The sequence below is a fragment of the Zootoca vivipara genome, chromosome 16 (assembly GCF_965207765.1).
Source record: "Zootoca vivipara chromosome 16, rZooViv2.hap1.1, whole genome shotgun sequence".
NCBI classification, from domain to species: Eukaryota; Metazoa; Chordata; class Lepidosauria; order Squamata; family Lacertidae; genus Zootoca; species Zootoca vivipara.
The window spans coordinates 24,588,144-24,604,253 of record NC_142599.1 but is presented as its reverse complement, the minus strand read 5'-3'; the positions used below and the strand labels follow the sequence as shown (position 1 = coordinate 24,604,253).

Genomic DNA, 16,110 nt, shown 5'->3' with positions numbered 1-16,110 from the left:
GAGAGAACAGCAGAGCAACCAATGGCAGTGTGGGAATGGCTTCCTAAGACTGTGCTACCTGACTGCTGTACCTGAAGCTGGTTAAACCCAGGAAATCGCAGAGTAGTGAGATCACCTGCTTCTTTTGGACCCAGAGGAAAGAGGCACAGGTGTGTCCTCACCTGCTTTCTTGTGCGGTACCTAAACTCCTGAGGAGCTTGAAGTCACTATGCGGGCCAAGGATGATGAATATGATTACCTCTTCAAAAGTAAGTTTTCCCCCTCTTTTTTCAATTTCCTGGCCTTCCTAAGAGTTGCAAACTCTTATTCTTTTGCTTTTTAGGGCGTGGGGGGGGGGTGTTAACAGGAGAGAAGCTTCTGTCCAAACACGATCATTACTTAGCTGCTGATGTGTGCTGTTTTAAAACTCTTACATTGCTCCATTCTTCTCCTTTTAAAAAGTGTATTTTGCACTCAAAAGGCCGATTTTATGTATTCGCTTCTACCCTAAGAGAGAGCAGCCCCCGCAACTTGCCTATGAAATGTCTCATATACAGTAATGTAGAACCTATGTAAAACTGCCCCACTCATGAAAAGTTGTTGGGTAACTCCAGCCACCCCTGATTTTTCCCCCATAAGCCCTGTGCTGCGGCCCCACAAACATCCCATGTTTCCTAATTTTTTTATTTACACCCATCTAAACTTGGGTGTCTAAGACAGACATCAAGTTTAAAAGTAAAAATGGGGAAAGATTGGGCTTTTGTGGGTCTACCCTGCAGGGCTGCGGGGAAGAATCAAAGGTGGCTGTTCCATATTCCAGCCCAGTTTGTTTCCTCCCCTCCCTGAAACCAGGATTCATACAACAGCTGACAATTCCTTGCCCCAACTGTGGGTCTCTCTGCTGCTTCCTTTTCTAAATTTTATTATTTAACTTATTTCAGGAATAATGTCCCAGGGTGTTAATGGGACTCAGTTTTGGGAGCAGGTGTTGTGCTGTGTCTATGAATCTCAGCAAAACACCTGAGATCTCTCTTCCTTGGGTTTTAAAAACCCAGGAATTTGAACTGAGGGTTGAGGGGGTGTCTAATGAAACTGAAAAACCAAATTGCCCCACAGAACTGTACCTTATTGGTTTATCTAAGTCTTATTTTTCACAACAAGTTTGGAAAGTTTTTCTGGCCCTGCTCTCTCTGGCAAGCTGCCTTTGAAAGCTGGTTTGTTTAATTGTACATTGTCTTGACCTTCAACTCTCCCTCCTCCTCCCAGGGGCCAGCTCTACCATTAGGCAAAATGAGGCAAGGTGCCTCAGGCAAGAGATTGAACCCTCAATCCAGTCAGATTCTGTACATCAAGTGTGTGGGGGTCCTATAGTTTTCTTCAGGCAGAAAAATATTTCATAAAAATATTTTTATATATTATGGACTGTGAGAAAAAACACACTCAAAGCAGTTTAAAACTGGGCCAACCGTGCCTCCTGCTCCATCTGCAAAGTTGGAATAACTGTACTGGCCTACTTTATAGGGCTGCTGTAAAGATTAGGGAGGGACCAATGATGAAATGCTTCTAGCCCCCTCTGCTGCGCAAGTCAAGCATCATCAGGAGCTACCTTGGGCATATTAAAGCCAGAAGCTCAGAAATGCCACTTTCCAGATGTCTGAATAACAATACATGTCTCTTTGCTTTGTATATTATGAGAGCCATTCTTCCGGAGGCAGGTTCCTTAATAACTCTTGAGTGTTGGAAATGAGGTTATCTGAAGAGGGAGGGACAGAGAGTGATGGATGTTCCTGGAGCTTGGGCTGACTCAAGACTTGTTACCTGAGGCAGAGGACAATATGGTGCCCCCCTCAGCTGGTTCTTACTTCAACACTGAAGTCTTCTAGAGCAGTGGTTCCCAATTTGGGGGTCCATGGCACCATTCACATAACCAAAACTACCATAAAGATACCAAATTTTTCAAAAGTCCATGGCTTGGCTTTTGAAAAACAGGAGGTCTGCAGCACTTACCGTAGTTAATTGGCAATCTAGCTCACCTGGAGGCAGCAAGCTATTTTAGCGGCTGTGGCACCACAGCTCCAACAAAGGGGAATAGCAAGAGGTTCAGGAAGAATGGCATGGGTTTTGTTTTTGTTTGTTTTTGCTACCACTGCCTCTCCCGGATCTACCCCCTGAGGCAAGTGTTCCATCCTGTCTAGTGGTAGGGCCAGCCCTGAAAAGAGCTGCACAAGGAATATGGGGGAAGGAGGTTGCATGGATCCTTGAGCAGCCCTACTTTGTTTTTTTAGTTTTTAAATTAAAGTTGGTTCAAATGGTTGCAGTCTAAAGCAGCTGCCATTGGTTTTACTTTGTTCCCCACTTTTAATATCCTGGCTTTCTCCCAGGCAGGATATTGCTGTTCACCTCTCTTTGTCATCCTCACAACAACCCTGTGAGGTTGGTTAAGCTGAAAGGCATGACTGGCCCAAGGTCAGCCAGTGAGCTTTGCAGGCTGGCACTCTGACTTGTGTGTGCAAATTGGTTTGTTCATTGAAAACATCAGTATATCACTCTGAGCCATCAAGTTTACAGGAGAATTTCCTGCTTCGCTTGATTATGTTCACCTCAAATGCAGTGCTCTAAAACCAGCATTCTCCAGCCAAATGTTTTGGACTACAGTATCACATCAGACCCGGGGCTGGTGGATGCTGTATTCAAAATGTTGGTGCTAGTTGGGGGTTGATGAGTAAGGCTATCTTAGCCAATGTCATCCTGTTAGGATGCTTTTAGAGCCAAATACTGACAGCCCATCCAGATATCCATTTTATTGTGCATTCATACGCAGTCCCTCCTGCCAACCTAGTAGTTGAAAAGCACATCAAAGTGCAAGTAGATAAATAGGTACCGCTACAGCGGGAAAGTAAACGGCGTTTCCGTGCGCTGCTCTGGTTTGCCAGAAGCGGCTTTGTCATGCTGGCCACATGACCTGGAAGCTGTACGCCGGCTCCCTCAGGCAATAATGCGAGATGAGCGCCGCAACCCCAGAGTCGGTCACGACTGGACCTAATGGTCAGGGGTCCCTTTACCTTTACACAGTCCTACTTCTAATGCTGTTTTGGAGCAGACTAAGGCCCCATCTGTACTATACATTTAAAGCACTATAATTCTAGGAGGTGTAGTTTGTTAAGGGTGCCGAGAGTTGCTAGGGGACCCCCCGATTCTCCTCCCAATGATCAAAATTCCCCAGGTGCCTAGCATGTTTTGCAGCCTGCGAGGGTTCCACTGCGACCAAGTGAAGATGTAATGCCGCCAGGTTTGGTGACTGACATCTGCAGTATCTGGCTGTTCCGCAGCAATGTTTTCTGCTGTTTCACGCACCCCTGCGGGCTCCTGCATCAAAAGACGCTGCTGTGCACCAGCCAGCCGATCTTGTCACTATTTTATTCTGGATTGTTTTATTTGATAATAATAATAATAATAATAATAATTTATTATTTATACCCCGCCCATCTGGCTGGGTTTCCCCAGCCACTCTGGGCAGCTTCCAAACTAATGTGTTGTAAACCGCTTTGAGATTTCCCCCCCTCTGAAACATAAAACAGTATAGAAATGAAATGAATAATAATTTTAAAAAATGAAACGTGGGGTGGTGACCATAACCTAGGTTTACGGTGCCATTTGGTAATTAGCTAATATATCTAACACTGCCCCCTCCCAGAGCTACAATTCCCAGGGTCTGACTCTTCTGTTTCAAGTGTATCTGAAGAAGTGTGCATGCACACGAAAGCTCATACCAAAATAAAAACTTAGTTGGTATTTAAGGTGCTACTGAAGGAAATTTTTTAATTCCCAGAATAGTTCACAATGATGTGTGGATGATCCAGGATAAATAAACCACACCAGCACTATTATTGGATCAATGACATGTTGCAGAATGTAAGCACCCAGGGGGAGCGGGGTACCAGGGCCGGCTCTAGGTAGACCCCTGGCGGTGCGGTGCGCCAGGGCGCCGGGCCAGTAGGCAGGGTGCCATTCGGCGAAGCCACACGGAAACCAGGCTGCGCCCTGCGAGGGCGGGGGCGCCGGAGCGATCTCCGCCCCTCAGCACCAGGGTGGCCGACCTGCTCGAGACTGCCCTGCGGGGAACCCTAGTTCTGGAGGGGGTCTGAGGGTGAAGCCAGACCCAAGACCACTTGTAGGCTGAGCTGCTGAGGCCCTCCCTGCTTACATCTTGCTCTTGTCGGAAGAGGAGTTTCATCCAAATGAGTCAACGATTGCTCATGGACTGAAGTCTCTGGATTTCGCTTCGGATGACTCTGCTTCCTTTTCTTTGAAAAAGCTGGAATGACGGCTTGTGTTGCTACACACCTCTTTTTTATAAAAAAAAATAAAAAAACCTTTCACCTTCACTTGCTCATGTTCCACACCCAGAGATGGGTTCACAAACAGTCCTTTTGTATTCTGAGGAACAGGGATAGGTAGCTGGTGGTTGGCAGTGAGACAGGAAGGGCTTCCAAACCAGGCGTGAGAAGGTGAGGCATTGACTGCCTAGTTGCTCCCTGGGTTGGCTCACTGCATGGAGGGCGGGTGGGGTGGCGGGACAGGAATCCAGCCATTCCTGTTTTGTAGCATTTTTACCTGGATGGGCTTGTGAAGCAGCATTTCAGCTCAGGGGAAAGGAGGTGTGCTTCATTCTCTGCCAAGGTAGGCCTTGGGTCTCTGGGCCTAAAGAACCCATCTGGAATGATGCCCATTTTATTGTCCTTGTGCTCATTGGGGTGGTTATATAGGCCATCATACTACTAACACGGTTTGCACTTGCAAACGTTTGGAGGCAGATGCGATCTGTTCTATTTCCAGTCGCTACATGTCCTGCTGAAATCATAAGAAGAGCCTGCTGGATCAGGCCAATGGCCCATCTAGTCCAACACCCTGTTCTCACAGTGGCCAACTAGATGCCTGTGGGAATCCAGCAAGCAAGACCCAAGCACAAGAGCCCTCTCCCCTCCTGTCCTTTCCAGTAACTGGTATTCAGAAGCATCATTGCTTCCAACTGTGGAGACACTCAGCACTGCCATCATGGCTAGTGGCTGCCAAGAGCTCTCTCTTCCATGAATTTGCTCAATCGTCTCTTAAGGCCATCTCAGGTTGGTGGCCATCACTGCCTCCTGTGGGAAGGAGTTCCAGAGTTTAACTACATGCTGCATAAAGACAGGGGCGGAGCTACCTGCCCCGGCACCTGGAGCGGTGCAGGGGCGGGGCTAGCCGCTTGTGTGGGGAGCGTCCTTAGCCGCTAGCTGCCCGCAGCAGCATCGTCGTGCAGCGAGCGTCTGGGGGCACCACCCGTGCAGCAAGCGGGGTGGCGCGGCGCGGCGCGGCAATGTCACCTGCCCTCACGGCTGACACCCGGTGCGCACCGCACCCCCCGCGCCTGCCTTTCTCCGCCAGTGCATAAAGAGCTTTCTTTTAAAGAGCCAGTGTGGTATAGTGGTTAAGAGCAGTAGACTCCTAATCTGGTGAACCGGGTTCACATCTCAGCTCCTCCACATGCAGCTGCTGGGTGACCTTGGGCTAGTTACACTTCTCTGAAGTCTCTCAGCCTCACTCACCTCGCAGAGTGTTTGTTGTGGGGGAGGAAGGGAAAGGAGAATGTTAGCCACTTTGAGACTCCTTAGGGTAGTGATAAAGCGGGATATCAAATCCAAACTCTTATTCTACTTATCCGCCCCAAATCTTCCAACATACAGCTTCATGTATGTGAGAGAGGGAGAAAAACTTAATCCACTTTCTCCATGCAATGAGCAATTGTTTACAATTCTGTCAGGCCGCCTCTTAACTCACCTTTTGTCTAAACTAAGTAGTCCCGAATGCAACTTTTCTTTAGAAGGGAGTCATAACTTTTCTAAGTACAAATGCTATAGTGTTGGGTTTTTTTGTCCTACTTCAGTTGTGCACTATAGCACAAGAGTGCCTTGCCAGACAACAATAATGCGAGACAACAATAATGCGGTATCATTCAGGAAGCACCACAGAACAACAAATAAACTGGGAGGATGTGAGGGAATTATTGTTACAATCATTCTGGAAACTGTAGCTCCGTGAGGGGGATAGGGGTTTCCTACCAACCCTCAGCAGCCTAACAAACTACAGCTCCCATAATTATTTGGGGGAAAGCCGTGAGTGTTTAAAGTGGTATCACAGTGCTTCAAATGTATGGTGTGAATGTGGCCACTGTTGGGTTTGCAACCTCACTGAGAACTAGGACCCTTTTGAGTCTACCTTCCTCCTGGTGTTGTAGTGCTGATAGGGTTGCCATTTTTCAAAAGGTAAAAATCCTGACACCCACAAAGTTGTTGATAGTGATTTTAAGCTTCTGGAGCTGTTTCCACTGCTTTTTCCATCGCGTTGCCATACATCCCGGTTTTCCCTGACACTGTGCCGATTTGGCAAAATCCCCAACACCATTTTTACACCCGAAAAATAGGACATGTCAGGAAATTTCCTGATGTATAGCAAGCCTAGGTGCTGCCAACTTTGAGGACAGGAAGCCTTAATCAGAAACACTTCCCAATGCATCACTGCCTAAGCTATTATGTTGGTGATTAGGAAGAAGTCTGTGGTTAGGAGATTTGGGGTTGTGTGCTACCATTTCCTGTTGACTGAGAATCCTGGGGTTCCTGTGGGCTGGACTTAAAAGAGGCGTTGAGTTACACTTTGTGATTCTGTTTTGCATGTTTGTTTGTTTTGTTTTTTGACAAAGTAATAATCATAAATAAATTGAATAAAAATGTGCACCCACCCATCGTTGTAGCTATCCAACCTCCCAAAATTTTAACACCTCTTGTGATGGTTTGACCCCTTTCCATTTTAACAGCACAAATTCTACAAGCACCCTCCATATCTCCTCAATATCATTTCTCCCTCATATTCCCCATCTTACTTTAATGGTACATGTTAATTTATCATTAATAGCTATATCCCACACCTCTTTGTACCATTCGTCCATTTTATATTCTGCTTGCCCCTTCCACTTCCTAGCTATCATATAATTCGTGCAGCTTTCAATAAATTTGTGAGCAAGTCCTTCATAGCCTGTGAACCTTCCACCCCATCGTAAATTGATAAGAACTGTTTTGCATGTTTGAGAGAAAGAGCTGTGCAAAATATGCTGGTTGCTTCCCCACCCCAGAAATGTTCAAAGCAGTATATTAGATGTGGGAGCAGCCAAACATGCAACTCCACCCCCCACCCCCCAGCAACCCAAAATAGTACAGTCCAGGAAAGACTTCTACGCATTCTGTAGAACTGAGTGTCAAACCTTTTGCCTTATCCTTCCGTTTCTAGCCTTGAACCTTTGGGCAAAGGCTGGGGGGGGGGGGTTAAGCAAATGAACAACATTTTCCCATTTGCCTTCCCTGTGCCATTAGCATTCTGATGCTAAATTGTCTTCTCCCTATTTGTTACCTTGTTGCTTCTTTGCAGTTGTCCTCATCGGAGACTCGGGAGTAGGGAAAAGCAACCTCCTTTCTCGGTTCACCCGGAATGAGTTCAACCTGGAGAGCAAAAGCACCATTGGGGTGGAATTTGCCACACGGAGCATCCAAGTGGATAACAAGACAGTGAAGGCCCAGATCTGGGATACCGCCGGGCAGGAGCGTTACCGCGCCATTACTTCTGCGTAAGTACTGCCTTGCCTTCTCACGTTGCAGTGGGAAACCCCAAAGTGTTCTTGGCAAACCCCATAGCCACGCCTCTCAGGCCATTCAATAAAAATGCAGTTTGGACCAATGCAGACGTTACGACTTTGGGGTCCTAGTCAGACCACTGTTAAAAGAGATTCCAAGGCTGCTGTTCTTTGCTTTGTAAATACAGTTGTGGACTAGGTCAGTGGTTCCCAACAGGTGGTCCGTGGACCCCCAGGGGTCCGCAAGCTATGCCAGAGGGGTCCGCAAGATGCTATTAGAATAATAAATATATTAAATATATTTCGTATGATAACAGATTTTTTGTTTTGGCCGCTTCCTACATGAGCAGAGTCTAGCGCAAAACTAGAATTAGATGAGGCAGTAGTTCTGCTGTATGCCGTTAGGTGGCGCTTTACAAACACTACTGTTTTGCAAAGAGGCAGCGCGCGCATTCTACTAACACTCACCTCCCCAAGATGCTTTGCGCGCGCTGGCTTCATTTGTGCGCTACTGCGCAGGTACCCTGTCTTCTCCATTCCCCTCCCTCCTCCCTGGCGTGTGCTGCCTCTTTGCAAAACAGTAGTGTTTGTAAACAAAGCAAGCATTTTCTTCCATGTGTTTCATGGAAAACAAATATAGGAATCGGCTCGACATGCGGTCGGATTGCAGAGTGAAAGTTTCAAGTTTGGAACCTAATATTTCAGAAATAATGAACTCAAAGGACAGATTTAACTCATCTCATTAAGAACTGAAAATTAAAACTAACTGTATACTGACGGAGTACTCTGTTGTAACTGTAAAAAATGCATAAATATAAAATATAAAAAGACTCTTAATTTGGCTCTCACTTTTTAATTTTAGGATTAGGAATTAATGGGGGTCCTTGTCACAATAGCGGCTCGATGAGGGGTCCTCGAGAAAATTTTGTTGGGAACCCCTGGACTAGGGGGTTTCTGATAATGGGCAGGGGAAAGCAGGCCAGGAAAAGCTAAACCATACAGTGGTGCCTCGCTTAACGAATGCCCTGCTTAACGAAATTTCCGCTTAACGAAAGGATTTTTCGAGCGGAGGTTGCCTCGCTAGACGAATTCGTTTTATGAAAAATTTGTCTAGCGAATCGTGGTTTCCCATAGGAATACATTGAAATTCAATTAATGCGTTCCTATGGGCAAAAAAAATTCAAATTTTTTTTCAATGCATTCCTATGGGATTCGCTAGACGAATTTTTCGTTATAAGAAAAGACCCGTGGAACGAATTAAATTCGTCTAGCGAGGCACCACTGTACTTAGTTTATTGGTTTCTAAATTTCTGTCCTGCTTTAATGCTGACACCATTTAGGTGGCTAAATGGAATAACCCAATCTCTCTTTTTTTAAAAAAATCCCCAACTAAAAATGGCTTGGAAGATTAAATAACTAATTCGGCAAGGGAAATCAGAAGTCATAAAAGCAATGAATTGTGCCATTCAAAGCTCATGAGAACAAGGTGGGTTTCACCAGGAGCCTAAAAGACAGCAGTGATCAGGCCTGGTGAACAGGATGGAGTTCACTGAGTGCAGCTCCCCCGCCAAAAAAATACTCCCCCCCCCGACAGTAGACCTCTGATAAACTGGGGGGTGGCACCCAGAGCACCCCCTAATAAGCAGGCAGGCTCATGTGGGAGAAAGGGGTCCTTTTGTTACCTCTGCAGCCAGGCAAAGACCTTAAACTGGGCCTTGGGTGTAGGTTAGTGTGCCTCTTAATATACTAGTAGTGAGACAGCTAAGGAGGTTGTTGTTGTTGCTGCTGCTGCTGCTGTTGTTTATCCCTGCTGTTGTTTACCCGCCCTTAACCCTAAGGTCCCAGGGGGCAGGTTATGACAATTAAAAAAAAAAACATTGGAAACAGTCTAAATTTAACCACTTGGAATCAGAGAAATAGGATCGGTCCTTAAAACACACATCTCAGGTGCCAAAGGCAGGGGTGAAGAGGAGCATCTTCACCACACAGCTTCTGGTGAATGCTGAAGGTGCCAGGCCGATTCTCCTGCGTGGAGAGAGTTCCACAACTTGAGAGCTGCCACAGAGAAGACCCTGTCCCAGGCCTCCACCATCCCAAGCTCCTGAGGTGGAACTACAGTGGAACTACAAGAAGACCTCGTCTGCTGGTCTTAACACCCTCGAGGGTCTGTAGGGATGGAGACTATCTCAGTTATTTGGGGCCTGGACATCTTGAATTGGGCCTGGAAATGAACTGGCAACCAGTGCAGCTGTTTTAAAGCAGCTGTGATCTAAATGGAAGCCCAGCTGGCTGCTGCATTTTGGAGCACAGGCTGTCTTCTAGGGCAGCCCCACGTAGACCTCTTTGTAACAATCTAACCTGAAAGTTACCAGAGTGGCTAAGTCATCTCTATCCAGAAGACCCCACAGCCTGCACATTCCCAAAGGGCCACACAGAGAGCAATATATATATATATATATATATATATGGTGTGTGTTTGTTATTCCACACCTTTCTCCACAACCGCTTGCCCGATCGCCCTCAACTTTGCCTACAACACTGGAGTCACATGTGGGGGTGTAACTATCCACTTACATTGACCACATGACACACCTAGCACAGGTAGAAACCTGGATTTCTGTACAAAAAAGTGCTCCCTCCAGTGGACATGCGGGGAAGCTGGGAAATAGAAGGCAGAAGAGGTTGCAACACAGCGCCCTCTATCGGAGGCTACACTGGTACTGCAGCTACTAGGCCAAATGGAGGCTCACCTTTACAGACTAGGCCGAATGGAGGTGGGGACTCGCCTGGGTGTGGGTTGGGGGAAGGAGGGGACGGGATAGGTCATGGATCAGGACAGGGTGGGGGGAATCACAGGGATGAGCCACAGCAATGCGTGGCCTGGCCAGCTAGTATATATAGCCATCTAGAAGTTCAGGGGCTAAATTTACTTAGCTGTCCCACATCTGAGGAGGCCAGTTCCAGTTGACAACCTGGCCACCACCAGGTTTGGAACTACTTGCAATTTCTTGGTTGTTTTCAAGGGCAGTCAGCTGGCATCTAATCAAAAGGAATTGTGGGGTGAGGGCTGTGTGCTGTACAGACAATACTGTTGTCCAGTTGGAATGGGAGTGGGAAATGGGTGTGTGTGTTGCAGACATGGCATGTGATCAAGGGTGAACTTCCACAGAGGGGTGTGGGGATCCTTGTGCACACCATGTAAGGTCTCTGAAGGTGCTGTGGACTTAGTTCTTAAGGCAGATAAAAAGTAAGTTAAAAAAGATTCCAACCCCATGCAGTAAAGGTTGGATGCAAAACTCCCCACCCCACAATTGATCAACAATTTGGCAAATGCTCCTTAGTTTTGTCTGGACCAAGCTTCAATTTATCAGCCCTTTTTAAACTCCAGACACCTGTTCCAAGGAATCAAAAGCCACCATCAGGTCAGGGTCTGATAGAAAGGAAAGTCAGTGCTAAATATTCTCAGTATATTCTCAATCCTGTGTCTCCTCCCAGTGGTTTCATGTGGGTATTAGACAGCATGGATGAACTCTATTCATTGTCGACCCAAGATATCTTGGGAGCAGAGCAGAGTGTTCCCTCACCATCACGAGATTGTCAGTTGCCAAGACAATTCTAAGTTTGGAATGGGTTTTTCAAGATCACCTTCCTTGCTCTGAAAAGATTTTTCTTTGGCTTCTGTGACTGTGAGAAGGGCAGAGGTTTTGCAGGGACAGAAGGGAAATCCTAATTTATTTAAGGAAGGTGTTTTATTACAAGTAGGCAAAAGCTTCCGAGCTTAAAACAACTGCCCTTAATTCAGCTGCACGGTTTCTGGTGTCAGCTGTTAGTGGACATTAAATCAAGCACTAAAAATATTGGGCTTGGTGGCAAAGGCTGTTCTAGAACCTTTTCAATCTGGTTCCCTCTGGATGTTTCAGAACAACTCCCATCATGACTCAGCTGGCTGGAGCTGATGTGAGTTGTAGTTGTGAGTTGTGATGTGAGTTGTAGTCCAAAACATAATACTCGTTCCACATTTGTAAGAAATCTCACTTTGAAACTCACTGCAACCACCTTTGCTGTTCTCTTTTCTGCGCCTGCTAAAAACATTTTTGTTTACGCCGGGCTATCCAGAAATGCAGAAGATGTGTGTTTTAATCTGTTTTCATTACAGGTAGGTAGCCGTGTTGGTCTGAGTCGAAACAAAATAAAAAAAAATTCCTTCAGTAGCACCTTAAAGACCAACTAAGTTTTTATTTTGGTATGAGCTTTCGTGTGCATGCACACTTTGGTATCTGAAGAAGTGTGCACGCACACGAAAGCTCATACCAAAATAAAAACTTAGTTGGTCTTTAAGGTGCTACTGAAGGAATTTTTTTAATCTGTTTTCAGTATGTCACTGATTTTAATAGTTCTTTGAAGAGCTGCTTTTAACTGTTTGTATTGATAATTTTACTGTTCTGTTCTTTTTGAAAACTGCTTTGAAGTTTTATTTCCTACAGTCAGGCGGTATATAAACGTTACAAAATAAATGAAATGTTTGTAATGGGCTATGCAGTTATTTGGAGAGTGAAATTTGTAATGGATGGGTTTGTTTTTTTTGACGGATGGGGGTGGCATTCAGTGTTGTGCAGCATGCTTAGTTTTTACCTCCCCCTCCCCCTTCCACCTTCTGATCCCACTGCAGTTACTACCGGGGGGCAGTTGGGGCCCTTCTTGTTTACGACATCGCCAAGTACCTGACCTATGAGAACGCAGAGCGCTGGCTTAAGGAGCTGCAGGACCACGCTGACGCCAACATCGTCATCATGCTGGTGGGCAACAAGAGCGACCTGCGGCATCTGCGGGCAGTTCCCACCGATGAAGCCAAGAGCTTTGCAGGTACTCCTCTGCCCCATTCCTCCCGCCTCCTCCTTTTACTTGCTCTGGTGAGGGAGGGTCCCTAGACTCTGCACAAGGCACTGTGCATATCTGTGTTTTTCTTCATTTCTGTTTTGTACATAATGGCTTTCACCAACCTGGTGCCCTCCAGGGGCTGTTGGACTCAAGCTCCCACTAGCCCCAATCAGCAGGGTCAAGGAGGATGGGAGTTGTTTCCAAAAAAAATCTGGAGGGCTAAACGTTCCCCACTCACTGTGTTGCAGCCACAGGGACTAGAACCTTGAATTTATTTTTTCTTTAGGAGAACGAAATAAGGCTGGCTTTCTTGGGATGCCTCTTCTGAACCAGATTATAAATTTCAAACTTTTGCTGTGCCCGTGTGGCATTGTGGAACCCAAGTAGCCCTCGTTATAAAGAAGTGAAGGGTAGATATGGGTTGTTGAGGTTATGTGTTGTCAACAGAGCAACAGTCTTTATTTCCTCAAGGGGCAGCTGCTATAGTTACAATCCCTCTGTCCTCGTACATCTGGATATTCTGGGGAGCTGAGCTCTGAACCTGCTTGCTAATGTGAAGCCTCGAATGGGATGTGCAGAATGCATTTCCATCCTAGTTTCCCAACCCCAACAATGCATCTTGGCTAGTGGGAAAGGAATTCCAACTCATAGCTTCAAACTGGTTTGGCTCTTGGTACCTCTGCTTCTGACAAGGCTGTCAAGATCAGAGGTCTGTTCATCTTTGCACCTGGAAGATTCAGGACAGGGGAAAAAAGGAAGTCCTTCTTCACACGAGTGTGGAACTCCCTCCCGCAGGAGGCAGTGATGGCCACCAACTTGGATGGCTTTAAAAGAGGATTGGACAAATTCATGGAGGACAGTATGACTATTGGTGGCTACTAGCCACAATGGCTATGCTCTGCCTTCATGGTCGAAGGCAGCAATGCTTTTGAATGCCATTTGCCGGAAACCACAGGAGGGGAGAATGCTCTTGCCGTGCTTGGGTCCTGCTTGCAGGCTTCCCCACAGGTATCTGGTTGGCCACTGTGAGAACAGGATGCTGGACTAGATAGGCCATTGGCCTGATCCAGCAGGCCTTGCTCATGTTCTTATGTTCCCACAGAAAAGAATGGCTTGTCATTCATAGAGACGTCAGCTCTGGATTCCACCAATGTGGAGACTGCCTTCCACAACATCCTAACAGGTAAGCCGTTACGTGGGGTAGGGCGAACTCGCAGATAAACTGGCTTCATGCAACTGCTTGCCTGGTGAAGAATTTCGGAGCACTTGAAAACTTTACATACTTCTGTGACATTTGGGCTGGTCCCAGCAAAGGTATTACACCAACTGGGGAGGTGTGTTTTTTTTTTTAAAAAAAAGGATGCTACAACAGCTACTTATTGCTTCTTACATAAGAAATAAGCTACGCTTCTGCTCTCCAAAACACACCGTCCCCCATCACTGTACTAGCCTCATTTGTCTGCATGACTTAATCTTCTCCGCTTTTTGCTCTCCAGAAATCTACCGGATTGTGTCCCAGAGGCAGATTGCTGGTGGGCAGCCGGAGACGGAGTTCAGCGCCAGCAGCACCATCGAGCCGATCAAGGTCCTGCCTACCCACCAGGAGGGCCGGCAAGCCCCTTGCTGCCAGAACATCTAGCCTGCAAAGACTGCAACCAGGAAATGAAAAGGGGAACAAGGAAGGCCAAGTAGTCTCCGGGTACTTTCCCAGTACCTCCAAGGGGGGAAATGATGCTCCAGGCAAACTCCTCTTTTTCTTCTTCTGGTACCCAACGTCCACTGTGCTACTCACTCTGCTTCATGTAGGTCAGAAACACATAACGGATCATGTTCTTCTTTAGATGTGGGGAAACGTTGGTGTCAATGGGTGCTTTTCGGACCACCCATTTTCGGACCACCATTGAGAGACACCCCATCCCAATTCCACAGCCTTCTTCCCTGAGAGGTGGCTGATGGCATGAGGAAGTTGGTGGGTCGCAGGCATGGCGCTTTCCGCATGAGTAGGCCCTTTGAATTTCTTGCCGAAACCATTTTCCTGACTCTAGTGTATATTACCTGGTTTAAGTAGAGCCCTTTGCTAACATAGGGGGTCATGGCATTCAACACTATATGTCTGGAATGAAAAGGGGTTGAGCTGGTTGGGCAGCTCACTTCTAAACCAAAGGTAGAGTGGACTCACTATCATGGCTTCATGAACTGTGGTTTTCGTGTTTTTTTTAAGTTGCTGAATGTTAAATAAAAACAACTGCTTTGCTCCCTCCTAATTACAACTCCTCTTTGAGGGAAGCCATGATGAATTAAGCCTGGTTTCCCCCCCCCCCTCAAGTTGGTTCTGTCATACAGACATGCCCTCCCCACCCAAAAAAATTGGGGGGCTCCCCTGAGGTACAAAAGTTGGGCTCTTGACTAAGCCTCCGCCTGCGTAAAGAAGTCCAGAAATTGAGGCAAGGCCCGAGGCCTGCCTCGCTTAGAAGACGGTGAACTTTAACCATCCTGTGGCTTGGCAGCAAAATGGCTTCGTACTATCAACAAGCAAATAGGAGTTGCTTCTGAGTGGTGACTGTTCTGGGCGTGCCTGGTGGCTTTAAAGCACAACTCGCCACTCAGGTTGCATTTGTGAGGGCGTCTGTCACCTCCACCTTCACCACAGCAGCAGAAAAGCCTCCCAGCCTGGTATGATCACACCCTATGTTGGCTCATCGCATTGGGTGACCACTTCCCGCGGATTTTAATCCACCAAATTGGTATATTTCCCTGCTGTCCCTTGTGCTGCTTTAAAGACCCAGGTTCCCATTAGCTTCATGTCTCACGAGCCCTCCCGAAGCAAGTTTGGGAAATGGGAAGCCCAGAGCAGCAATAAGTAGCCTTTTGGGGACCATGAATGGAGCTGGAGTTTGCATTCTTGCTCAGCCTTGGAGAAAATGGCTGACCCTCAGGATGGAGAAAGAAGAAGTCGGTCGGAGTTGGTTTCTCCCTCCCCTCCCTGTTTTGACTTTGCTACCTTTTCTGGAGTGATCAACCGGTAAAGATGAGAGAATGCTGATGGTTAGATTCTCGTGGCTTTCCCTTGGTTTTGCTCCCAACTGCAACTTTTGTGTAAATAGTAGGCTATTGGGAGGGGGGTATTTTAATGTATGGAATTGCCTTCCTTTCATTTGCTTTGGAACTTCTGTTGTTGTTTTTTTGTGGGGTCTCGACTTCTGTGTGTGCTAAATGTTTAAATAAAAGCTCTTTGTTTTATTGCATGGTGTTTATTTACTACACTTTTATCCTACCCTTTTCCCTCCAAGGAGATTGAGGTTCTCTCTCTCCGCCCATCCACATAGCTGTCAAGTTTTCCCTTTTCTCGCGAGGAAGCCTATTCAGCATGAGGGAATTTCCCTTAAAAAAAGGGAGAACTTGACAGCTATGCCCATGCATTTTACCCAAACAACAGCCCTGTGAGGTGAGTTAGGCTCAGATATGCTGAGATTCGTGGCCGATCTGGGTATTGAACTCTGGTCTCCCAGGCCCTAGTACTGCGCTCTTAAGTGCGACATCATGCTGGCTCTAATAATGACATTTTGGCAGTATGAGCGGTATTTGAACCTGCA

The 16,110-nt window shown here is 46.7% G+C and overlaps 1 protein-coding gene across 1 annotated transcript; it reads left to right on the top strand.

Moving 5' to 3' along the window:
• The first annotated feature begins 2 nt into the window (after window positions 1–2).
• Window positions 3–15,757, top strand: LOC118075853 (ras-related protein Rab-11A). The gene is made up of 5 exons (XM_035098199.3): window positions 3–248; window positions 7,438–7,633; window positions 12,309–12,502; window positions 13,620–13,700; window positions 14,014–15,757. The coding sequence occupies exons 1-5, from the start codon at window positions 209–211 to the stop codon at window positions 14,154–14,156; spliced, it is 654 nt and encodes a 217-aa protein (XP_034954090.1). The 5' UTR covers window positions 3–208; the 3' UTR covers window positions 14,157–15,757.
• The last annotated feature ends 353 nt before the right edge of the window (window positions 15,758–16,110 follow it).

Coding starts and splice junctions, on each gene's coding strand:
- LOC118075853 (XM_035098199.3), top strand. CDS start 209: ATGCGGGCCAAGGATGATGAATATGATTACCTCTTCAAAA. Junction 12,503..13,619: donor TGAAGCCAAGAGCTTTGCAG/GTACTCCTCTGC, acceptor ATGTTCCCACAG/AAAAGAATGGCTTGTCATTC. Junction 13,701..14,013: donor CTTCCACAACATCCTAACAG/GTAAGCCGTTAC, acceptor TTTGCTCTCCAG/AAATCTACCGGATTGTGTCC.